The 26,321-nt window shown below is 43.5% G+C and overlaps 1 protein-coding gene across 1 annotated transcript; it reads left to right on the forward strand.

Moving 5' to 3' along the window:
- The first annotated feature begins 12,299 nt into the window (after positions 1-12,299).
- Positions 12,300-20,784, forward strand: LOC103634880 (Enhancer of polycomb-like transcription factor protein). Its single transcript, XM_008657462.2, has 5 exons — positions 12,300-12,773; positions 12,871-15,179; positions 16,644-18,311; positions 18,984-19,230; positions 19,824-20,784. Exons 2-5 carry the CDS (start codon positions 13,029-13,031, stop codon positions 20,378-20,380), a joined length of 4,623 nt encoding a protein of 1,540 aa, XP_008655684.1. The 5' UTR covers positions 12,300-12,773; positions 12,871-13,028; the 3' UTR covers positions 20,381-20,784.
- Positions 20,785-26,321: the final 5,537 nt, after the last annotated feature.

A 26,321-nucleotide genomic window follows, 5' to 3' on the forward strand; every position in this document is an offset into this window, starting at 1 on the left:
AGATTCTACTCCAAGTAGAATCCCCATCGACGCCTCCAAGCTCGACAATGAGGAGATGGCGCTCATCATCAAGAGCTTCCGTCAAATCCTCAAACAAAGGAAGGGGAAAGATTACAAGCCCCGTTCCAAGAAGGTGTGCTACAAGTGTGGTAAGCTCGGTTATTTCATTGCTAAATGTCCATTATCTATTGATAGTGACAGGGGCGACGACAAGAAGGGAAAGAGGAGAGAAAAGAAATACTATAAGAAGAAGGGCGGCGATGCCCATGTGTGCCGCGAGTGAGACTCCAACGAGAGCTCCACCAACTCCTCCTCCGACGAGGACGCCGCCAACATCGCCGTCACCAAAGGACTCCTCTTCCCCAACGTCGGCCACAAGTGTCTCATGGCAAAGGACGGCAAAAGGAAGAAGGTAAAATCAAGATCCTCTACTAAATATGCATCCTCTAGTGATGAAGATAATTCTAGTAATGAGGAGGATAACTTGTGCACCCTTTTTGCCAACCTAAACATGCAACAAAAAGAAAAGTTGAATGAATTAATTAGTGCTATTCATGAGAAGGATGAACTCTTGGACTCCCAAGAGGACTTTCTAATTAAGGAAAATAAGAAGCATGTTAAGGTTAAAAATGCTTACGCTCTAGAAGTAGAAAAATGTGAAAAACTATCTAGTGAGCTAAGCACTTGCCATGATATCATTGCTAACCTTAGAAATGAAAATGCTAAAATAATTGCTAAGGTTGATTCAAATGTATGTGATGTTTCAATTCCCAATCTTAGAGATGATAATGTTAATTTACTTGCTAAGATTGAAGAATTGAATGTCTCTCTTGCTAGCCTTAAGATTGAAAATGAAAAATTAATTGCTAAGGCTAAAGAATTAGATGCTTGCAATGCTTCCATATCCGATCTTAGAGATAAAAATGACATTTTACGTGCTAAGATTATTGAACTTAATTCTTGCAAACCCTCTACATCTACCATTGAGCATATTACTATTTGCACTAGATGTACACACATTAATGTTGATGCTATTCATGATCACCTAGCTTTAATTAAGAAACAAAATGATCACATAGCTCAACTTAATGCCAAAATTAATGAGCATGACTTAGAAAATGAAAAATTTAAATTTGCTAGAAGCATGCTCTATAGTGGGAGACGCCCTGGCATCAAGGATGGCATTGGCTTCCGAAAGGGGGACAATGTCAAACTTAATGCCCCTCCTAAAAGATTGTCTAACTTTGTAAAGGGCAAGACTCCCATCCCTCAGGATAACGAGGGTTACATTTTGTACCCTTCCAGTTATCCCGAGAGCAAAATTAGGAGAATTCATTCTAGGAAGTCTCACTCTGGCCCTAATCATGCTTTTATGTATAAGGGTGAGACATCTAGCTCTAGGCAATCAACCCGTGCAAAATTGCCTAAGAAGAAAACTCCTATTGCATCAAATAATTCTAACCTCTCATTTAAGACTTTTGATGCATCTTATGTTTTAACTAACAAATCAGGCAAGGTAGTTGCCAAGTATGTTGGGGGCAAACACAAGGGCTCCAAGACTTGTGTTTGGGTACCCAAAGTTCTTGTATCTAATGCCAAAGGACCCAAAACCGTTTGGGTACCTAAAATCAAGAACTAAATTTGTTTTGTAGGTTTATGCATCCGGGGGCTCAAGTTGGATCATCGACAGCGGGTGCACAAACCACATGACAGGGGAGAAGAAGATGTTCTCCTCCTATGAGAAAAACCAAGATCCCCAAAGAGCTATCATATTCGGGGATGGAAATCAAGGTGTGGTCAAAGGCTTGGGTAAAATTGCTATATCTTCTGAACACTCCATTTCCAATGTTTTTCTTGTAGATTCTTTAGATTATAACTTGCTTTCAGTTTCGCAATTATGTAAAATGGGCTACAACTGTCTTTTTACAGATATAGGTGTTACTGTCTTTAGAAGAAGTGATGATTCAATAGCATTTAAGGGAGTGTTAGAGGGTCAGCTATACTTAGTAGATTTTGATAGAGCTGAACTCAACACTTGCTTAATTGCTAAGACTAACATGGGCTGGCTCTGGCATCGCCGACTAGCACATGTTGGAATGAAGAATCTTCACAAGCTTCTAAAGGGAGAACACATTTTGGGACTAACAAATGTTCATTTTGAGAAAGACAGGGTTTATAGCGCATGTCAGGCAGGGAAGCAAGTTGGTGTTCATCATCCACATAAGAACATCATGACGACTGACAGGCCACTCGAGCTCCTACACATGGATCTATTCGGCCCGATAGCTTACATAAGCATCGGCGGGAGTAAGTACTGTCTAGTTATTGTGGATGATTATTCTCGCTTCACTTGGGTGTTCTTTTTGCAGGAAAAATCTCATACCCAAGAAACCTTAAAGGATTCTTGAGACGGGCTCAAAATGAGTTCGGCTTGAGGATCAAGAAAATAAGAAGCGACAACGGAACGGAGTTCAAGAACTCTCAAATTGAAGGCTTCCTTGAGGAGGAGGGCATCAAGCATGAGTTCTCTTCTCCCTACATGCCACAACAAAATGGTGTAGTGGAGAGGAAGAATAGAACTCTATTGGATATGGCAAGGACCATGCTTGATGAGTACAAGACTTCGGATCGGTTTTGGGCCGAGGCAGTCAACACCGCCTGCTACGCCATCAATCGATTATATCTACACTGAATCCTCAAGAAGACATCATATGAACTCCTAACCGGTAAAAAGCCCAATGTTTCATATTTTAGAGTCTTTGGTAGCAAATGCTTTATTCTTGTTAAAAGAGGTAGAAAATCTAAATTTGCTCCTAAGGCTGTAGAAGGCTTTTTACTAGGTTATGATTCAAACACAAGGGCATATAGAGTCTTTAACAAGTCCTCTGGATTAGTTGAAGTCTCCTGTGACATTGTGTTTGATGAGACTAACGGCTCTCAAGTAGAGCAAGTTGATCTTGATGAATTAGATGATGAAGAGGCTCCGTGCGTCGCGCTAAGGAACATGTCCATTGGGGATGTGTGTCCTAAGGAAACCGAAGAGCCTCCACAAGCACAAGATCAACCATACTCCTCCATGCAAGCATCTCCACCAACTCAAAATGAGGATAAGGCTCAAGATGATGAAGGAGAAGATCAAGAAGATGAGCCACCTCAAGATGACGGCAATGGTCAAGGGGGAGATGCAAATGATCAAGACAAGGAAGATGAAGAACCAAGACCGCCACACCCAAGAGTCCACCAAGCAATCCAACGAGATCACCCCATGAACACCATCCTCGGCGATATTCAAAAGGGGGTAACTACTTGATCTCGTGTTGCTCATTTTTGTGAATATTATTCTTTTGTTTCCTCTATTGAGCCACACAGGGTAGAGGAAGCACTTCAAGATTTGGATTGGGTGGTGGCGATGCAAGAGGAGCTCAACAACTTCATGAGGAATGAGGTTTGGCATTTAGTTCCACGTCCTAATCAAAATGTTGTAGGAACCAAGTGGGTCTTCCGCAACAAGAAAGACGAGCATGGTGTGGTGACAAGGAACAAAGCCCGACTTGTGGCCAAGGGGTATTCACAAGTCAAAGGTTTGGATTTTGGTGAAACCTATGCACCCATAGCTAGGCTAGAATCAATTCGCATTTTACTTGCCTATGCTACTTACCATGGCTTCAAACTTTATCAAATGGACGTGAAAAGTGCCTTCCTAAATGGACCAATCAAGGAGGAGGTCTATGTTGAGCAACCTCCCGGCTTTGAAGATAGTGAGTACCCTAACCACGTATATAAACTCTCTAAGGCGCTTTATGGGCTCAAGCAAGCGCCAAGAGCATGGTATGAATGACTAAGAGATTTCCTTATCACTAATGGCTTCAAAGTCGGAAAGGCTTATCCTACTTTATTTACTAAAACTCTTGACAATAATTTGTTTGTATGCCAAATTTATGTTGATGACATTATATTTGGGTCTACTAACGAATCTACATGTGAAGAATTTAGTAGGATCATGACACAAAAATTCGAGATGTCTATGATGGGGGAGTTGAAGTACTTCTTGGGATTTCAAGTGAAGCAACTCCACGAGGGCACCTTCATTAGCCAAACGAAGTATATTCAAGACATTCTAAACAAGTTTGGGATGAAGGATGCCAAGGCCATCAAGACACCCATGGGAACCAATGGGCATCTCGACCTCGACACGGGAAGTAAATCTGTAGATCAAAAGGTATACCGGTCGATGATAGGTTCTTTACTCTATTTATGTGCTTCACGACCGGACATTATGCTTTCTGTATGCATGTGTGCAAGATTCCAAGCTGACCCTAAGGAAGCTCACCTTACGGTTGTAAAACGAATCTTGAGATATTTAGTTTATACTCCTAAGTTTGGGCTTTGGTACCCTCGGGGATCCACATTTGATTTAATTGGTTATTCGGATGCCGATTGGGCGGGGTGTAAAATTAATAGAAATGGCACATCGGGGACTTGCCAGTTCTTGGGAAGGTCTCTGGTGTCTTGGGCTTCAAAGAAGCAAAATTCCGTCGCTCTTTCTACTGCCGAAGCCGAGTATATTGCCGCAGGCCATTGTTGCGCGCAATTACTTTGGATGAGGCAAACCCTTAGGGACTATGGTTACAAATTAACCAAAGTTCCTCTTCTATGTGATAATGAGAGTGCAATCCGCATGGCGGATAATCCCGTTGAACATAGCCGCACTAAACACATAGCCATTCGGTATCATTTTCTAAGGGATCACCAACAAAAGGGGGATATCAAGATTGCATATATTAACACCAAAGAACAATTAGCCGATATCTTTACCAAGCCACTAGATGAACAAACATTTAACAAACTTAGGCATGAGCTAAATATTCTTGATTCTCGGAATTTCTATTGATGTCTTGCATACATAGCTCATTAATATACCTTTGATCATGTCTCTTTTATATGCTATGACTAATGTGTTTTCAAGTGTATTTCAAACCAAGTCATAGATTGAAAGGGAATTGGAGTCTTCGGCGAAGACAAAGGCTTCCACTCCACTCCATCAATTAATCACCCTTCGCCGTCACTCCATACCGCTCTCCAACTTTAGTACAATCTTCACTCATATTTTGTTCGCCAAAGGGGGAGAAAGTAGTTAGAAGGGCTTATTTCACTCACAAGTATCCGTTTTTGGCGATTCATGCCAAAGGTGGAGAAAGTATTAGCCCAAAGCAAAAGGACCGCACCACCACCAATTTTCAAATTTTGAGTTAAGAAAAGATTTTTGAAATGATGAATTTTTCAATTGGTATCTTATTTTTGATAAAATTTCATATTGGAACACCCTCTTCAAAAACTAATATCTAAAACCCTCTTGAACACTAAGAGGAGGATTTTATTGAGGGGGAGTTTTGTTTAGTCAAAGGAAAAGCATTTGAAACAGGGGGAGAAAATTTCAAATCTTGAAAATGCTTCTCAAAATCTTATTCATTTATCTTTGACTATTTGCAAAAGGACCTTGAAAAGAATTTACAAAATAAATTGCAAAAACAAAACATGTGGTGCAAGCGTGGTCCAAAATGTTAAAAATATAAATAAACAATCCATGCATATCTTATGAGAATTTATTGGTTCAATTCTTAGTATCCTTTGCACTTACATTATGCAAACTAGTTCAATTATGCACTTCTATATTTGCTTTGGTTTGTGTTGGCATCAATCACCAAAAAGGGGGAGATTGAAAGGGAAATAGGCTTACACATTTTCCTAAATTGATTTTGGTGGTTGAATTGCCCAACACAAATAATTGGACTAACTAGTTTGCTCTAGTCTATAAGTTTTACAGGTGCCAAAGGTTCACAACAAGCCAATAAAAAGACCAAAGATGGGTTCAAATAAAGAGAGCTAAAGACATCCCAAAAGGCACCCTGGTATGGCGCACCGGACTGTCTGGTGTGCCACCAGACAGTGTCCGGTGCACCAGGGAACTCGACGCTGAACTCGCTACCTTCGGGAAAATGGGAAGCTGCTCCGCTATAATTCACCGGACTGTCCGGTGAAGCACCGGACAGTGTCCGGTGTGCCAGCAGAGCAATGGCTACTTCGCACGCAACGGTCAACTGTAACACATTTAATGCGCGCCTGCGTGCGCGCACAGAAGGCGCACTAGACAGTCTACAGGACCTGTCCGGTGCACCACCGGACAACCCAGAGGCCCCACCAGTCAGAGCTCCAACGGTCAGAACCTAACGGTCGGCTGACGTGGCTGGCGCACCGGACTGTCCGGTGCGCCATGCGACAGACAGCCTCCCAACGACCACTTTTGGTGGTTGGGGCTATAAATACCCCAACCACCCCACATTCAATGGCATCCAACTTTTCCACCTTCCAACACATTACAAGAGCTATAGCATTCAATTCTAGACACAACGAAAGAGATCAAATCCTCTCCCAAGTCCGAAATCACTCCAACTCAAATAGTGACTAGAGAGAGTGACATTTGTGTTCATTTGAGCTCTTGCACTTGGATTGATTCTTTTCTTTCTCATTCTTCTTGTGATCAACTCAATTGTAACCGAGGCAAGAGACACCAATTGTGTGGTGATCCTTGCGGGAACTTTGTGTTCCGTTTGATTGAGAAGAGAAGCTCACTCGGTCTAAGTGACCGTTTGAAAGAGGGAACGGGTTGAAAGAGACCCGGTCTTTGTGACCACCTCAACGGGGAGTAGGTTTGCGAGAACCGAACCTCGGTAGAACAAATCCTTGTGTCTGACTCTTTATTTGCTTGCGATTTGTTTTTCACCCTCTCTCTCGGACTCGTTCATATTTCTAACTCTAACCCGGCTTGTAGTTGTGCTTAAGTTTATAAATTTAAGATTCGCCCTATTCACCCCCTCTAGGCGACTTTCATCCACTAAGGACGGGTCTTTTTCAACCCTTTCCCTCTCTCCACCGATCACCAAAGACCGGCGAGCTCTTCTTCTTCTCAAGGATCACTTAAGACCCCGCAAGGACCACCACACTCTTTGGTGTCTCTTGCTAGCTTTTACAAGCCTCCAAAACTTTGGAGGAAGTTCAATGGGAGTCAAAACTCCATGCACAAATGATCACAAGATGTATTTCTCACTAACTCTCAATAATTCTCACAAGGCACTCTTGCTAGACTAACACGAGAGGCTTTCTTTTGCTAGCTCTCTTTGTGTGGCACTTGTGTTGGTTGTAGTGGCCTAAATCTTGCGCATAGGATGGATCAATGAATATATGTGGTTGGGAGGGCTTGAGTATGTCAACTAGATGACTTGGAATGTTGCTTGGGCTCCCACACTTTGAAGTGGCCGGTTGGGGTGGTATTAGCCACCAACCAAATTGTAGCCGTTGGAGAAGGCTGCTGGCGATGGGCGCACTGGACAGTCCGGTGCGCCGCCACGTCATCTTGTAGTTAGGGCTTGGAGCTGGTCGACCGTTGGAGGCTTTGTCCTCATGTGGCACCGGACAGTCCGGTGTCACACCATACGGTCCGGTGCCCCTCTGACCTTCTGCTCTGACATCTGAATTGCACTGTTCACTTTGCAGAGTCGACCTTTGCGCGCAGATAGCCGTTGCTCCGCTGGTGCACCGGACAGTCCGGTGGCACATCGGACAGTCCGGTGAATTATAGCGGAGCTGCGCCTGGGAAACCCGAAGCTGAGGTGTTTGAGCTGATTCACCCTGGTGCACCGGACACTGTCCGGTGGTGCACCGGACAGTCCGGTGCGCCAGACCAGGGCACACTTCAGTTTCCTTTTTGCTCCTTTCTTTTGAAGCCTAACTTGTTCTTTTGATTGGTTTGTGTTGAACCTTTGGCACCTGTAGAATTAATATTCTAGAGCAAACTAGTTAGTCCAATTATTTGTGTTGGGCAATTCAACCACCAAAATCATTTAGGAAAAGGTTTGACCCTATTTCCCTTTCACTTTGATCATGTACTTTATGCATTTCAATCTATTTTGTTTATTTATGGTGCTCAAGTTGTGCAAGCAATCCCCGGATGAGTGATGCACATATTTAGGGGGAGATGTGCTACAACTTGACCCTTTGAGACTAACCGTGTGCTTGAGTTTACTCAATTTAGTCTCAAAGGTGGATTGAAAGGGAAAGGTGGACTTGGACCATGAAAGACTTCCACTGCACTCCGATGAGAGGGTACTTAACTCCAAGTTCATCTCTATACACTTATTGTCTTTTTGCTCTTAGTTAACAATTTTGGTGAGGCAATGGGGTTATAGGGCCAAGATTGATCCCGTTTTGGTGCTTAATGCCAAAGGGGGAGAAAATAAGGCCAAAGCAAATGGATCAGCTACCACTTGTGACTTTTTTGTAAACCTTATTGTTCTCTCTCTTCCCATGTCTTTCGTCTCCCTGGTCATTTTCATTATCGGGACATTGAGCAATAAAATGACTTGTCTTACCACACTTGAAGCACGAACGCTTTCCCTTTGCCTTGTTCTTGTTTGAGTACTCCTTGCGTCCCTTCAATGCGGTCTTGAAGCGCTTGATAATGAGGGCCATTTCATCCTCATTTAGCTCGGCCGCCTCAACTTGCGCCACCTTGCTAGGTAGTGCCTCCCTGCTACTTGTTGCTTTGAGAGCAACCGGTTGAGGCTCGTAGATGGGCATTGGACCATTCAATGCCTCATCAACGTATCTTGCTTCCTTGATCATCATACGCCCACTTACGAACTTTCCAAGTATTTCCTCGGTCGTCATCTTGGTGTACCTAGGATTTTCACGGATAGAATTCACAAGATGAGGATCAAGTACAGTGAAGGACCTGAGCATAAGTCGGACGACGTCGTGGTCCGTCCATCTCGTGCTTCCATAGCTCCTGATCTTGTTGACCAGGGTTTTGAGCCTGTTGTACGTTTGGGTTGGCTCTTCTCCCCTGATCATTGCGAACCTTCCCAGTTCGCCTTCCACCAACTCCATCTTGGTGATCATGGTGGCGTCATTCTCCTCATGAGAAATCTTGAGGGTAGAGATGTCAATGGGGAATTCCCCAGCGGGGATTAACTCCCCAGACCCGTACCCATGAACATAGACCCGCCCCCATCCCCGAACCCGAACCCGACCTCGGGTACAAAAATCCTCCCATACCCATCCCCGACCGGGTACTAAATACCCATGGGTATCCATACCCGACCCGATTATTCAAAAATTCAGAATTTCAGCATGTAGATTATGGACATTGGAGAGAATTCAACATTCATTCTAGCATGCATATTTGTAGTTTCATCAACATACTCAAAACAAATATTGTCTCCAGGCGTCCGGGCAGCGGCGGCTGACGGGCTCTACCGTCTCTGCGTGCGGGCGAGCAGTGGTCCTAGGACTCTTGGTCCGGGCTCTGCGTCCGGGGCTCCGGGCGAGCGGCGATCCGGGCGAGCGGCGGTGCAGCGAGCGAGCGAGCAGTGGTGCAGCGAGCGGCGGCGGTGCAGCGAGCAGCGGCGGTGTAGCGAGAGGCTCCGCTTGACCGCTTGAGTGATTGGAAAATTGGGATTCGAGGGCGGCGGACGCACCGCTTGGGTTGGGACTCTAGGTTTTTTTACTTTGTTGACTGGCTGGCGGCTGGGCTTTTTTCCTACGGGCCCATAGTTGGCTTGGTCGGCAGCCACTAGGCCACAAGCAGTCCACAAGTAAATGTCGATGGATTGCTGGATGGTGGAATAAAAATCCTAGATGCTAGATTGTTTCGGTTCCGGGTATTTATCCCCATGGGTAATCGGGTTTGGGTTTAGCCCTCCCAAACCCGAACCCGCCATACCCGATGGGTAAGGGATTTATTCCAAATCTATACCCATGGGGATTTGTTTTAACCCATACCCTAACCCTAATGGAGGAATCCCCACGGGTAATCGGGTTTCGGGGCCTCATTGACATCTCTACTTGAGGGTGTCCCAAATTTGCTTGGCGTTATCCAAGCCGCTCACCTTATGGTACTCGTCCCTGCATAAGGATGCTAGCAAAACAGTGGTAGCTTGTGCATTTTTATGGATTTGCTCATTAATGAAAATGGGATCGTCAGTATTATCAAAAAATATTCCATTTTCAACGATCTCCCAAATACTCGGATGGAGAGAGAATAGGTGACTACGCATTTTGTGACTCCAAAATGAGTAGTCTTCTCCATCAAAGTGCGGAGGTTTCCCAAGTGGAATCGAAAGTAAATGAGCATTGGAGTTAGACGGAATACGAGAATAGTCAAAAGAAAAGTTTGAGTTAACTGTTTTCTTTTTCTCATCGTCGTCGTCTCTTTGGGAAGAGGAAGATTCGTCACTGTCGTAGTATACTATCTTCTTGATGTGCCTCTTCTTCTTCCCGTCCTTCTTCTTGTGACTTGAGCCAGAGTCAGTGGGCTTGTCGTCTCTTGGCTCGTTGAAGACGGATTCCTTCCCCTTATCGTTGACCACCATCCCCTTTCCCTTAGGATCCATCTCTTCGGGCGATTAGTCCCTTTCGTGAAGAGAACGACTCTGATACCAATTGAGAGCACCTAGAGGGGGGTGTGAATAGGTGATCCTGTAAAAACTTAAAACTTATAACCACAAAACTTGATCAAGTGTTAGCACAATAGAATCAAGTGGCTAAGAACCGAACTCTTGTGAAACACAATAGTCACAAAGAAAACAAGCACAAGAGACACGATGATTTATCCCGTGGTTCGGCCAAGTATAACACTTGCCTACTCCACGTTGTGGCGTCCCAATGGACGAGGGTTGCACTCAACCCCTTTCAAATTATCCAATGATCCACTTGAATACCATGGTTGTTTTCTTTCTTATACTCTTTCCCGTTTGCGAGGAATCTCCACAACTTGGAGTCTCTCGTCCTTACAACAAAGATCAAAGTGAAAGCACTAGAGTAAGGGAGGGAAGCAACACACACAAATCCGCAGCAATACGCACTCACACAGCCAAGACTTGAGCTCGAATGAATCGCAACAAGTTCACCACTAGAACAGAGCTCAAATCGCTAAGAATGTCAATCAAGTGCGCGAAGACGGAGTGTGGAAGATTAGAATGCTCAAAGTATGCTTGTGTTTCTCCTCCATGCGCCTAGGGGTCCCTTTTATAGCCCCAATGCAGCTAGGAGCCGTTAGAGGCATTCTTGGAAGGCAATTCTTGCCTTCTGTCGTGTGGCGCACCAGACAGTCCGGTGCACCACCGGACATTCACTGTTGCAGAATCTCCTTCCTAAAATGGCACAGCCGACCGTTGCAGAATTGTAGTCGTTGGCGTACCGGACACTGTCCGGTGCACACCGGACAGTCCGGTGCCCCCAGCCGATCGTTGGCTGGGGCCACGCGTCGCGCGCGGATTGCGCGGCCGACCGTTGCGCTGGCGGCCGTTGGCTCACCGAACAGTCCGGTGCACCACCGGACAGTCTTGTGAATTATAGTCGTACGCCGCCGACGAATTCTCGAGAGTGGCCAGTTCGGCAGAGCCAGCCTGGCGCACCGGACACTGTTCGGTGCACCACCGGACACTGTCCGGTGCACCCAGACTGAGCAGCAGTTGGCTGTACACAGCCAACTCTTTCCAATCCCTTTCTTTTCCTGATTCAACCACTTAGACAAATATATTAGTACACAAAAACCAATGTACTAAGTCTAGAATCATATCTTCTTGTTGATTTGCACTTCCTTCATCATTTGGCACATAATTACTCACTTTAATATGTGTTGTGCACTTAATCACCAAAATATGCTAGAAAATGGTCCAAGAGCACATTTCCATTTCAAGTGTTAGTTCTAAATTTATTAGAATATAGTCTGAACAAATTATAATTCTAATCAAATATCCAAAAATTTAATTTTAAGACGCATTGGAACATAAAATGATCGTTGAATCTTCGAGCTATAAATCGTACAAGTGACCATTCAACAAGTTATTATATTTTACGTTGTAAGTAAGGTTTAAATCTCTGAAAATATATATAGCTGTTACATTTCAGCTGCTATAGCCGGATATAATATTATTTAACTTTATTATTAATGATTTAACAGTTCGAAGATAGAGTACATTTGGTTCGTGTCTAAATACGCCATATTTTATATAAAATTAGTCGTTTAAATTAAAAAAAATAACTTTAGACAGAAAAATTATGTAAAATAACATAAATTAGGCAGGAAAACATGCCTCTAACTTATCGAGGCAATCGGACAAACAGACGTCGTACTAAAAATTGAAAAAAAAATCAAGAAAAGAACCAGTTTGCTTCGCTCACTCACTAGACGCGCCTCCAAGCCCGCCAAAACCCTGGAAGCGGTGACCTCTTATCATCTCCGTCCAATCGAGATCGGACGGTGCGGTTTCCCGCTCCTCCCGTACCCTTCACTTCCTCACTCTCCTCGCCAGTTAGTTGGCTGTACCCCACCATTCCCCGCTCTTAACCGGCAAACAAACAAAACGGAAAACAAGCCACGGAAAAAAGAGGAAAAAAAGCTCGAGAAGAGCAAACCCTAGGTTCCCGTGGCACCGACGAAATCCTAATTCGCCCGCATTGGATCGCCCAGGCAAGGGGCTTTTGGCACAGATCGGCGCTCCCCCGTCCTCGGATTCGATTCCTCTGCTCAATTTGGGGCCGATCCGTGGCTCGGACCTTCTCGCCGCTCGGCGACTCTCTCATCTTTTTTCCCCGATCCGTCTGTGAGACACTAAGCGCTTTGCCGCGGTCGCCCCTGCTGACGCCACCGGCACAAGGAGGCTTGTCGCCCACTCTGGTCCGCCACCGACGCTTGACGCCTCCAGGGCTTCAAGGTAAAACATTTTTTTTCAGTGCACAGATCTGCAATTTGTTTAATGTTTCGATAACAAATGGACTGTTGTGGCGATTGTGTATGAACTGATGGTGTAGGATTGCTGATGAGAGGATGATTGAAATTGTTTCTGTTAACTTGATTCAACTGAATCCGTATGCTCCACGCTTCCGCTCCTGATCTGGGGTCGGGACTCTATGTATGATGGGAGGTGAAATTCTGCAGAAATCTGTTCTCTTGACCTGTGGGCTCGTGAATGGAATCCAGTGGCGGTGATAAACCCACTGCAACAGATGCTACCGAATCAGTGGTGGGTTTAGATGGCGAGGAGACTTTGTCTGAGAGGGAATCTGTTGGAGCAAGACATGGCCCTGCCTTGTCTAATGGGGGTGGAAAGGAGGCTCCTTCGAGCAGTTCATCTGCAGGGAATAAGAGGAAGCACGGCATCTTGGGTTCTAATCAAATGGAACTCAATGAACCAGGGATGCCAAGTTCCAGCTCAGGTGATTCCACATGGAGTTTAGATAGTCTGGATGACCGTCACCAGATCTCATTGTTGAGAAGTAAGAATGAACACTCTGAACATTCAGTTACTTCAGCTGGAGTTACAGTGATCAGGCAGCCTCGTGGCGTCTTGAGGTTAAGGAAGCGGGATCAGAATGTCAGTACTGAGAGTTGGACTGGTGGTCATAATATTCCACAAGCTAATGGAGTTCCTAGGTCTTCCCAACTCCTGAGGCGGAACAAGAAGGGGAAATCAACTGTGTTCGAGCAGAATAGAATTGGTGGTGATGAACCTGTCAGTTGCTTGAGAACTGAGAATGGTACTTGTGATCAGGATACCGGCTCCAAGTTCTGTTCTGAAACTGAGTTCTCAGCTGAAAAGCTGTCACATCTTTCAGGTGAAGCCCCAAAAGCTGTTCATGTTGACAAGGGTGGGTGTGACCATGTCAAAGATGATGATGGTGTTAGTCTGGAAGAAAATGCTGCTATGATGCTTTGTTCTTTATCAGATAACATATGTGCTGGATCACCAAGGAAGGGAATGAAATCATCTGATACGTCATCAAAGAGATGTATTCCTCAGCATTCAAATCATTTTAAGAGTTCAAACAAAAAAATCAAGGATGTACCTAGTCCTGCTAGATTGCTGCGGAAGCGTGATGGTAAAGTTCCATTCAGGAAGCGTCGTCCGCGTCGGCATTTTTATGAAGTTAGCCCTAGCGACGTGGATCCATTTTGCATTGTAAAAGAGAGGATCAGAGTTTTTTGGCCTCTTGATGAGACTTGGTACTTTGGCTTGGTCAAGGAATATAATCCGGACACAAGGTTACATCATGTCAGGTATGATGATAAAGATGAAGAATGGATCAATCTTCAAAATGAGAGGATTAAACTCCTGTTCTTACCAGCGGAAGCTCGCAATAGATCTAAATGCACCAACTCAAGGTCAGTGTTTGACCTGAAGCATGAACAGGGTGACAGAGAAGACATGGATGGAAGCGAAGGCAATACAGAAAGTTCTGAGTCAGGTCCCATTGGCTCATGGTTAGCTCGATCAAACCAAGCAAAATCTGCTGCACTTTGTAACATCAGCAAGCAAGATCACAGTCATTCCAATATTGTTCCAATTTCATTTGACCAAAAGCAGTGCCGTGGTTCTGATGCTAAGGAGTCTAATGATTATATACCATGTGATTCATTTGGAAATGGGAGTGCAAAAGTTCTCAAGGATAGAACCACACCTGAGGACAGGAGGTTTCGCTTTGTTTATTCTAGGAAACGGTTTTGCAGAAAAACGAATGGTTTTCTTAGCATTTCCGAACAGCATTCTAATTGTCAGATAAGAGCAAGATTTGCTATGGTTCTTGCTGCATGTCCTGGTATGGAATCTAGTTCTGCAACTGGTGCTTCAGTCACATATGTCATACCTGCATTGAGCCTCCCACTGAAACCTGTTTACAAGTTGCTTTGTGAAGCCTGTTGTGTTTCGTTTTCCAATACCTTCTTTCTCCATTGTGGTACAATGGTTGCTTTATGGCCTGTTGTACATCTGGACATACTTTTTGATAATGCTTTAGGCTTGAAACATTTTCTTCTCGACACATGCTTGATATCGGCAGTATCACTTCTCTGTTTACTTGCTGGAAGCTTCAAGCAGTGTTCTAGGCAGAGAACTACCAAGGAAGCTAGAATACCTTGTACTTCGATCAGATTTCAGATATCTGGTGGGCATGGTAGAAGCGAAGTAGTATTTATGTTATTCAACTTTGTTGGTGTAGAGAAATCGAAATGGGAACACCTTCAAGGAAAGCTTCAATATCACTGTTCTAAATCGGAGTTGTCTAAAGATTCCACAAAATGTACTGGTCGAAGAGCCCTTTCTTCAATGGATCTCTTCTCCAAGGTATCTTCCTGCCTTACATATGCAGTTTTAATTGATCTTTCCACATGGCTATCATAATTGCATTCCAAGGATTTAAACAAACAGCGGCATTAACATTACTCTGCAGTAGCACCCCCTTATGATGACTTTATTTTGTACATACAATTTATGTGATGTTATCCGTAACCAGAGATTTTGAGGAACCACAGTGATGGATGGTCATCGCTCTCTTACCCTATGTAATCTATGTTGTATTTTATTCATTGTTTAAACTGTGTAAAAACACACCTTTGGAAGATTAGTTATGTTACAGTTACAATTCATGAATCGATATTTATTCCACAAGGCGTGGTTAGGCGCTTGCCTAGGCGCGCGTTAAGTCCTGGGTGGAGAATAGGTGGAGGTATAGGTGCTGTGCCACCAGATCCAGAGCTGCGCTGCCTGAGGGAGTGCGTTGCCGGATCCATTGCGGTACCACCTCGCTTTCTGTCCAAGGGAGCCAAAGGGAAAGGGATTGAGGTCTTGATGCTGCGGGGAGCGCATAAGATGGCGTCAATCTTTGTGGCAGCGCACTGACATTGCATTGGATTGCATGTGCTGCCCTCCATAGGACGGAGGGAGGGAGCAATTTTGTGTTTTCTCCTTCACTTTTCTAACAAATCCTAGTGATTTGTATACTTCTACTATCATTCCGTTTACTGATTCCTTGCATTCTAGTTCCTAAAACTTCTATTTTCTCACAAGATAGTATTAGTTATACTTTTATTTGATATTTCTCTTGTAACCTCCTCTCTGGTACTGTTGGAACAAGAATTACACATACACATGTTGGTGTTTAATTTATAGTTAGTCAATTGCATAACTGATGTGAACACCTAAAGAAAGCCTAGGCATGCTTAACCTCTAGGCAAAAGGTCACCGTCTAGAGAGTTCCTAGTGCATTTTTAACCTTGAATATTATTTCCCATGTATTTGCATTAATACTCTTAATGTGCATCGTAATGCGTGTTTTATTCTGTTTAAGGTTGAAACTGTATCTGTTCTTTGTTTCTGAAAGCCAGACTGCCAGGGTGAAGAATTTTTACTTATCTAGCCGGGTTTCCACTTCTTGTCAATGATTTAGTACTGTCATTGCTGTTGTATGTGCAGTCTCTTATTAATTATTATCCTTCTGTTGTAATCATAACCCTCCATCCTGTTATTTCTTGTCAAGTTATATATAAAACTGCGACGTACAACACATTATGTTGTGCCGGACTGCCGGTTCTTCATGTGATTCATATGTGAATGTGAATTGTTGTTCAATGGAAATACACATTTAAACTGCTGTTTGTTTATTGATCTGCACCTTTGCGTGCAATCCATTATTCTTTCCTTGATCTTATACACATAGTTGTTAACATACACTGCTCTAAAAACATTGTGCTAGAACTCTATTTTTGTATAAAATCAACTGATCATTGTTTAAATATTTCTGTTAAACAGGGTTTTGATGTTCAGGACTTTCTTCCAGAGTCTAATTATTCAGATCGCGAACCTATCATTTGTTGTTTGGATGAACATTGTAGATTTACTCAAAGTGTTCTGGACATGACAACTGCACCTTCACTACTGCCTTGGCACCATAAAAAAATGTTAACAGAAAGCAATTTGACTAATGGTTCTCAGCAATCCATGTCATGTACTTTGGATGAGGATCAGCAGCAGTTGGTAACAGAACATGCATCTGACACAGTTTTTCATGCTCCACCTCAAGTTTGTTCACTTAATCTCGGTTCATCACCTGATAGTCCATTGGATATGGCTTCTGCTAGTTGTGCAAATCCATCTAGCTCTGCTAGTAGGGAATCCAATATTGCTGAAAGGAATGTAAGCACAGAATGTAATGGCAGCAGTATTGGTGATGCAAATATAATTCACAGGAAGTGTGAAGATCAAAATGGGCCTTGTGCTGGTCCTGACAAGTCATTTTCCTCCAACCTTAGTGTTATTTGCTCTTCACAGAAGTCTGCAGAGAGTCGTCTTTCCATAAATATTGACAAAGCAAATGATAAACCTCTTGACAACGATGAAAAAGAAAAGCAACCTATATCTAACTTGGTTCAGGAATTGAATGAACATCCAATTGGCTGTGTTACACCTACTGCCCCTAGAACTACTTCCCATAGGAACCGGTTTACATCTATATCACGTGCTTTTGGAGATGGTTCAAAATTACTGCCAGAAGACCACGTGTTGACTGGCTTTGCTGGTGGTTCTAAGAAACCACGAAGTCAAGTTTCATACTCAGTTTCTCCTAAAAGTGAGGAACTTGGCATAAAAAACAAAGGTCATTTCCGCAAGATACAATCTCATGTTAGTGCAAAGATAAATGATGCAAAGAAACTTCCTGATAGTTCTAGAAGTGGGCATAGCAGCCCGGAGTCATTGACTTGCGTTGCAAATGTTCTTGTTACAGTGGGTGATAGAGGTTGGAGGGAGTATGATACCCAGATCACAATGGATTCCGATGGTCAGAGTGAAAGGAGGATATGCGTGAAACTTGCTGAAGGGACCAAGTATGCTCACAAGGTCTGTCAAGTTTTGCAGCCTGGGGCCACAAACCGCTATACACATGCCATGATGTGGAAAGGTGGTGCTGAATGGTGCCTGGAATTTCCTGACAGAAGCCAGTGGTTGATTTTCAAGCAAATGCACGATGAGTGCTATAGCCATAACATCAGAGCTGCTTCTGTGAGAAACATTCCAATCCCTGGTGTCCATTTGGTTGAAATCCATGATGATAATGATGTGGTATCCTTTGTGCAATCTGAAGCTTATCTTGTTCACATCGGAACAGATGTTGAAATTGCTCTTGATCAATCCCGTGTGTTATATGACATGGACAGCGATGATGAAGAGTGGATATCAAGCTGGCGGAAATCCTTAGTAAGAGACAACACCACCACACTTCAGTTTGCAGAAGATTTGTTTGAGAGGGTTATGGACAAACTAGAGAAGTTTGCATATAGCCACAACTGTAATGGACTCAGCATTGATCAGATGAAGGAACTGGAGACTGATGATGTACCTCTGCACACTATTGAAGTGATACATGCATATTGGCAAGACAAGAGGCAGAAAAGGGGAATGCCACTTATTCGACATTTTCAGGTGAGCATATATTTTTGCCTTTTATTTATCTATTTTTGGCTTCTTTTTTTAGCTTTCTATTTTTTAGTGGTCATTTAGTTGATACAATAAAGAAAGCAGGTGAGCATTGGATAGATGTTATCTAGCTCTGTTATCATGTTTCATGTAATGTTTAGTAAGCAGTCTTGGGTTCTTGGTCACACCTTAACTAGATAAAGATAACTGCAGTTCACTTACATAATTTTATGAACATATTTATTTATTTATTTAGCTAGGCATATAGTACTGAAGCATGCTTGAAATTATTTTTGCAAACAAAGTGTACTGTCAGCCTTTTGGTACTGCCAGTGCCAATGTAGTGAAGTAAAAAGCCATAACACTCTTTACATTTGCTGCAAATCCATTGTGTCCCAGAGTATGATTCTGACTAAGTACTTATTGAACTAGATCCTCAGGGGACCTTTTTTGTTGCCTATTCATTGGTAAAGATATGAAAGCCTTCTTTTTGAACAGTAGCAATGAAGCAATTGTTTGGTCATAGTTGATTGTACTTATCAATTATTTTTAGAATTCATGGTAACATAGATGCTTCCTGTCAAATAATTGATTGTTTTTCCTGAGCTTTGGTTATGACATATCTTACGAAGCAGACCACAATCTTGTTCTAAGTCTTGCATAATTTTCATTTTTCAGTCGGCTATGTGGAAGATCTACGAGCAGCAGCTGCATGAATGGGAATCAAAAGTATGCAGAATGCAGAGTTCGTCAAATGGGTACCAAGAAAAGAAATTGCCTCCCAAGCCTGCATTGTTTGCCTTCTGTTTGAGGCCTCGTGGACTCCATGTACCATACAAGGGGCCAAAGCAGCGTTCTCATAAGAAGCTTATGTCCACAGGCTGCCATAGCTTTTCAAGAGAGCATGATGGCTTTTACCGGCAAGGTAATCTCCCTTAATGGCTACAGTTTTTGGTTTGCAAATACTTAATAGAGCAAAGTTTTATTTTAAACTTTGATTGCAAGTAACTAAACTACTGCATTAGAAACTCGAAGATCGTATGCATACATTTATCTTGAAAAAGTATTTTTATGAAAAAGCATAACTTTGTTAGAATGTTCATTTTTGTCCCTAGAAAATATTGGTCAAAGCTATGTTTTGAAAACTGCTGTTTCCAAAACATTAGTATTTGCAAACTTGAGGGAGTACTAGACTCGGAGCATCTCCACTAGTTCAGCTCCTAAAACTTGAAAACCGGATAGGAGGGACGGGGGGAGAACCGGGTGCTGGGGGGGGGGGGGGGGGACCGTGGCAGTGGGGACTGGGACGGATAGCAAGCGTGGAACACATGTATATTTGTGAGTCGAGAGGGGGATTTGCCAAGTGCTTATCTTTAGAGAATTCAGATGCAAAACTGTTGGAGGGCTGTTCTTTCCTTTTTGTGAAAAACAAATTAGGGAGTTGTTTTAAGTACTTGGAGATGCTCTAATGACTCCTTTGCCTATTCCTGTTTGCTGATGTATCTTCCTCTTGTCCAGTATCAGGCAGGAGATACAATGAATGCACTGGGGATGGGAGGATAAGCGAATCGTATGACACTGGTTCTCTTTACTCCCCAACAGGGTACTCTCCCAGGTTCTCTACAAGAACAGATTCTCCTCGGGCATTCGAGTCCTCAGAACGAAGCTCCACACCAAGATTTTCCAGGAACAACAGTAGCACCAAAAGGAGCGCAGCCCTTGCTTTCTCCGACGACCACCAGCCATCACCTTCCTGCCGCCCCCAGAGAGCGAAACGGAGCGCGCACGACCACTGGAACGCTGCTATCCACGACTGGCAGAACTCGAAGCACCTCTTCCCGGGCTCCTCCCGCGTCGACGTCGAGGAGCTGAAGCTGCGGGACGCCGCGGGCGCAGCGCAGCACGCCGCCGCCATGGCGAGGCTCAAGAGGGAGAAGGCCCACTGCCTGATGCAGAAGGCTGACCTCGCCCTCCACAGGGCCACGGTAGCCCTCATGATTGCCGACGCGATCAAATCATCTGGCAGGGACACGACCCGGGACGGCCGAAGGGATTCGAGGAACGAGGAGCGCTGACTCCCCTATTTTTTTGGGCCTTTTGCCGTGAGCCCTTGGCGCATGCATGCATACAGCTTGATCTCGACTCATCGTTTCCTGATGGTAGGAGTGCCATTTGGTCGAGTCAGTAGATAGCATCATTTCCCCTTTTGTTTTCTCCTTTGAATCTCCAGTGTCCTGTACATAGTATTTTTTTCCCCTTCCTTTTTGCCCTTTTTAGACCTCCCGGTTAATCTTTTTGCCCGGTGAAGAATGGGCCAGGGTGTAGGTTCAGCTATCTGTTGGTACAATCTAGCGTTTTGTCTGAATAGCGGCTATGTTGTCTCATGGTTGAGTCACCCCATAGACTGGCTTCGTTTGGGCCTTTGGGAGAGATGAATGAAAGGCACACAGTATAGTACAGGATGTTAGTGCCTTCTGAAGCTGACATGTGGCTCCTCTGGTTCATCTACTCTACCATAAGCTAAGACAATGCTGTGATGTGAATGAAGACACGAACACGGAGTTCGGGCCACATGTATCGCTCTTTGCCCATTTGAAGTCTCCACAAAAAAGAAGTTGGGCCCAGAACGTCGTACGGCACCAATTGAATTTATAAGGAAAATGCACGTCCATGTGTTGCAGAAAGACATGATTCTTGCCTTGTCTCTTCCAGTCGCTGGGCCAAGTTGTGCTGCTGCACGCTGCGCAGGTCGCGTCCGCACCTGCTGTTACGTTCTACCTGTACCTTTCAAAACTAAAAATCATCTTTGTTTTTCTGTATTTCCATTCAGATACCGTTAGAACGCCTTCTGTAACTAATAGCAGCCCGCGCTCACCTCACCTCTCCTTGCAATCTTCCTCGTCCCTTGTGAGACGTGGTGGCGAGTGGCGACGGTGCTGTCTGATAGGGTGGGGAGAAACAATGCAGGGTGGGGCAAAAAGGTTTTTTTTTCCACATCCTCCATCTAGCAATAATGGTAGAAAATTTTAAAACGTTGTCTCCATCAACGTGTCCTCATTTCTCAGTTAAAACAAGTCTCACTGAAAAAATAATAATATATTGCGCGGATTAGTCACAAAGAAAAGCACATTGTCGGAATTATTGGATCTAGCCTATTTTAATTTCATAATAATTCTTAGAAAATCTCAAAGGCTCATTCATGAATATATATATATATATATATATATGTATGTGTGTGTGCGCGCGCGCGTGTGCGTGTGTGTGGGGGCGCGTGTGTGCGTGTGTGTGTTAACATTAATCACCTTGCTAGCGGAGGTTGAGAAAACCTAACTTACATAGTTAGGGTTATCTCCATGGTCTTGCATGTGTTGGATAAGTGTCACACCCGGACTTTAAAAGACAAAGCCAGGTGCATCTCATACATGCGCCAAAGAAGACAACATATATAATAATAGAGTGTATAGAGATAAATGTCACAATATCATCAGAGTACTTATTATATAGCGGAAGTCTTATTACAAAATAAAAGATAAATATAAAACGAACTAAGGATCGTCGTTGGCGCCAATGTCAACTGAGAAACGCCACCTAGATCAGATCGAACTCCTCGCTTTGTGGCTCCTCCTGAACCACCTGTTCTTCTCCTGTGGGGGGTGTGAGACAGCAAGGGTGAGCTCACACATGTTCATCGCTCAATAAGTTGTGGGGAATAATGTGACATGAACTCACCAAAGGTGGGAGTTCATGAAGTATAAGGCTAATCAATGACAGAGGTTAAAGCTGAGCATTGCCTTTATTTAGTTGGTCAAAATTTTATTAGCAATTACTAGATGTAAGTAAATACCAAACCATAATAATAATAACAGAACAAAATTAATAATAAACCCATGCAAATGCAAATGACAAATTGAGTTTAGGTTCCATAATTTAATCATCGGAGAGTCCTGAGCTGCTCATGACCGCGAGCTCGGCTAGTACACCAGTTTTACACTTTGCAGAGGTTGTACCCTTTACCCACAAGCTGTGTTTCCCATGTCGCTAGGGCTAGCTAGACCCTTAGACACTACCAAGGTGAATGGCTAGGGATCCACTACGAGGCCTTTACAAAGTTTCACTAGCTTCCGAAAACCCGCTACAGTTTATGGGAAGAGCACTTCCAAGAATCCCCCGTCTGACCGCCATCGCAGCAAAATCAACCTGATAACCTCCTTGCATGCAACTCCCCTACTGCCCTTGCCCCTTTCGGGTAAGGTAGTCTTCCACTAGCTTTCCTAATTAGTTAGCCAAGGGGTTCCATTCCTCCCTTGTGGTGGCACGTGTTTCTCAAGTTAAGCTTCATGTTCCAATTAACAATAATATAATGATCTTGTCATGAACATAAATAGAATAACAAAATAACTGGAACATGGATATAATGAAATATTAACCCAAAACCATATAAAGCAATAGCACAACTACCCATATGATTCAGGGGTAATCAAGGTAAAATGGATAAACAATCTAGGGTGACTTATTGGGTCCCATCAAAATTAAACCTATGCATGTAAATGATTATAACGAACATTATTGGGTAACAAAAGTGAATCAAGGACACAACTTGCCTGGGACTTGAGATTCCAGGTACCAACTTGCTCTTCAGGTGATACGTGTCCTCATACTAGTCGTAGCAATACAAACAAGCATGGTATAGATAAAATTAACATCACACCAAACATAAGAACAAACTGAATAATAATGATCTACGTGTCGTAACGAGATCGCGGGGTCGAGGACTACTAAAATCGGAGTTACGATTACTGAGTTATGGTTTTCCGAAGATCCATGTGGTTAAGTATATAATGGACTAAGTGCAACATTTTAACCTATATTTCATGACCAAACAAAATTACTAGATTATAATAAATATTATTGTGAGACTAATGCAACTAGAACGGATCAAATCGAAATTAGAACGATGAAGTTATGATTTTCTGAAGTATTTATGTGTTCGGTACGAGATTAATTAAGTGATCAAATTTACTAGGGGTTTCACGCTAAAACAATGTTACTAAGTGATAAACAATAATTTTACAGATTTATAGGAACTGAAATGGGTCGATTTGGACAAGATATGAATTAAATATGATTTATACAAGTTTTACATTTTTTTATACTCAAAATCAATTTCTAACTCTATTTTTCCTGTTTTATTTAATTTCTGGACTGCGCGCACCAATACCAGGAAGCACAGGGGCTAATCCATAAGAATCCCTAGACACAGAGCGCTATATGCAGGATAGTGGGTTGATTTCCCTATACTAGGGGGTCTATTTTGCAAAGTGGTCACAGCGAAAGGGTATCATTTGTTTCTGGCCTTCGGATTAGTTTTGGACGGCCCAGATTAAATCTTTCCAACTCCGAACCGGTACGCAATCGCACCCGTTAGATCAAAGATCGACGCTCACAATTTAATGAAGGCGCGATCTAATCTTCACCATGCATACACCGATCGACGGTCCCGATCACCTAGTCGAACCGGTACTAGTAGACTAATCCTAGCCGTTCCCCAGGGATCCTGTGGCCACGACATTGCCTTCCACCTCCCGACGGACACCCACGGCGGCGCACCCATCCATGCGACAGCGCCATGGCTGTCGAACACCCGAACTCTCCCCACACCTCCATACTCTACACGCTTGGGCGAAAAACCACGAGAAGTCTACTATGATTCGGTTAGTAGGATCTTACTAGAGATGGTGATGTGGCGCACCCAGACCACGGCGAGACCCAACTCCGTGACGGCCAGCCACCCATTGTCGCGCTATTCCGGCCATATAGGCCCTGATTCCTTGTGACGGCGCCACGGGCACATCCCCGGGGACTCAGTGAGGCGCCCAGTTTAGCCAACGAGATCCCGAGGACACTGGTAGCGCAGTTTCCATGGTGACTAGAACCTATCTGATTATGTTTTCTCACCGCGACGGCGATAGCGGACCCTCAGCGTTGGTGCCACATGCACGGGCACCAGGAAGGCGGTGCACGCGATTTAAAGCCTGAACCAAGGAGTCTGAGTCCGCTGGCTTGAATCTCGCGGCGCAGAGTTCATCCCGACGACCACATGAGGGAATCGGTCAAGCTGTTACGGCCCGAGGTTGACGATCTCTAACTCGCGGATGACAAGTGGGCCCCGCGATGCAGCTTCTGTCAGCGCGTGGGCAACGGCTGGTGACTGGCCAATGGAGCCCACCCGCCAGCGCACACCAGGCCGCGAAAGAAGTGGAACAGGTCCACGCGGGGTAAAAGGGGAGGTTAGGTGGGCCGAAGTGAGGGAAAACGGCCCAAGCGCACAGTAACTCTTTTTCTTTTCCCATTTTATTTCTCCTATTTCTTTTCTTTCCATTTCAAATTCAAATTTCAATCAGATTTTTAAATTTAGCTTTGTGGCGAGGTTGTACTTCCGCTAACTGTTAAATTTGATCATATCACAATGTGATGGAGTTATTTTAGTTACAAATTTTTATTTTGTATTGTATAATATCTCTTTCTTTCCTTCTCTATTTTCATGGTTTTGTTTTTCTAATTAGTGTTTAGATTCTATGGACCCATTAACATTTTTTTATTTCATTATCCACAGATGCGCAATCAAGTAAAACTCAGCATGATGCATAAATCAATTCAGTGTCTTTTGTTAATTACTTGTTTGTAATTGTAGTGTTCACATGTGATGGTAAATAGATATAACTCACACATAAAGATAAAGAAATTATTCTCTTATCACATGATTTACAAATTTGGGTATTACAAATCCTACCCCCTTAAAAATAATCTCGTCCTCGAGATTTAGGAAGGACTAGGGAAAAGATGGGGAAAATCTATGCGAAGCTCTTCTTCTTTTCCCATGTTGCTTCATTTTCTCCATGGTGACTCCATTGCACTTTGCACATCTTTATCACTTTATTCCTTATAACTTGAGTCAATGTATCAAGAATCTTGATCAGATACTCCGTGTAAGTCAAATCACCCTGAACACTGAGCTCTTCTATTGGTAACTGTTCCTCAGGGACACGAAGACACTTCTTAAGTTGAGACACATGAAATGTACATAAGATAGATTATCAGGTAGCTCGAGTTGATAGGCCATCTCTCCAACTTGCCTAAAACTCAGAATGGTCCAATAAAGCGAGGGGACAATTTGCCCTTAACTTTAAATCTCCTCATTCCACGAAGTGGTGACACCTTGAGGTACACATGATCACCTTCCTCAAACTCCAGTGGTCTTCTTCTATTATCAGCATAGCTCTTTTGCCTGGTTTGAGCTACCCCCCAATTCTCTCGAATTATACGAACTTGTTTTTTTTCCTGCCTCTTGAATAAGTTCAGGTCCAAAGAACTGTCTTCCTCTAGTCTGGTCCAAAAATAGAGGAGTACTGCATTTCCTGCCATATAGAGTCTCGAACGGTAACATCTTCAGACTGGCCTGGTAACTATTATTATATGAGAACTCAGCATAAGGTAGACTCTTGTTCCAACTACTACCATGCTGAAGGGCACAAGCTCTCAACATATCCTCCAACACTTGATTAGTCCTTTCAGTCTGTCCATCAGTCTAAGGATGGTAGGCCGAACTAAAATTCAACTTCGTATCCATATTCTCATGAAAACTTTTCCAAAATCTAGAGGTAGACTGTGATCCTGTATCCGAAACGATCTTCTTCGGTACACCGTGTAGAGACATAATCCGAGCCATATATAACTCAACCATTGTAGATCACTTATAAGTAGTCTTGACCGGAATGAAATGAGCCACTTTGGTCAGTCTATCCACAATAACCCATATAGAATCACATCCTTTAGAGGTGTGAGGCAATCCAGTAATAAAATCCATACCAATCTCTTCTCACTTCCATTCGAGTATCTTTAGTGGGTGTAATAGTCCAATTTGTCTTTGGTGTTCTGCCTTAATTTTTTTGACACACATCGCCCATAGCCACATGTGCAGCCACATCTCTCTTCAATCCATACAACCAGAACTTCTAC

The sequence above is a fragment of the Zea mays genome, chromosome 8 (genome assembly GCF_902167145.1).
Source record: "Zea mays cultivar B73 chromosome 8, Zm-B73-REFERENCE-NAM-5.0, whole genome shotgun sequence".
NCBI lineage: Eukaryota > Viridiplantae > Streptophyta > Magnoliopsida > Poales > Poaceae > Zea > Zea mays.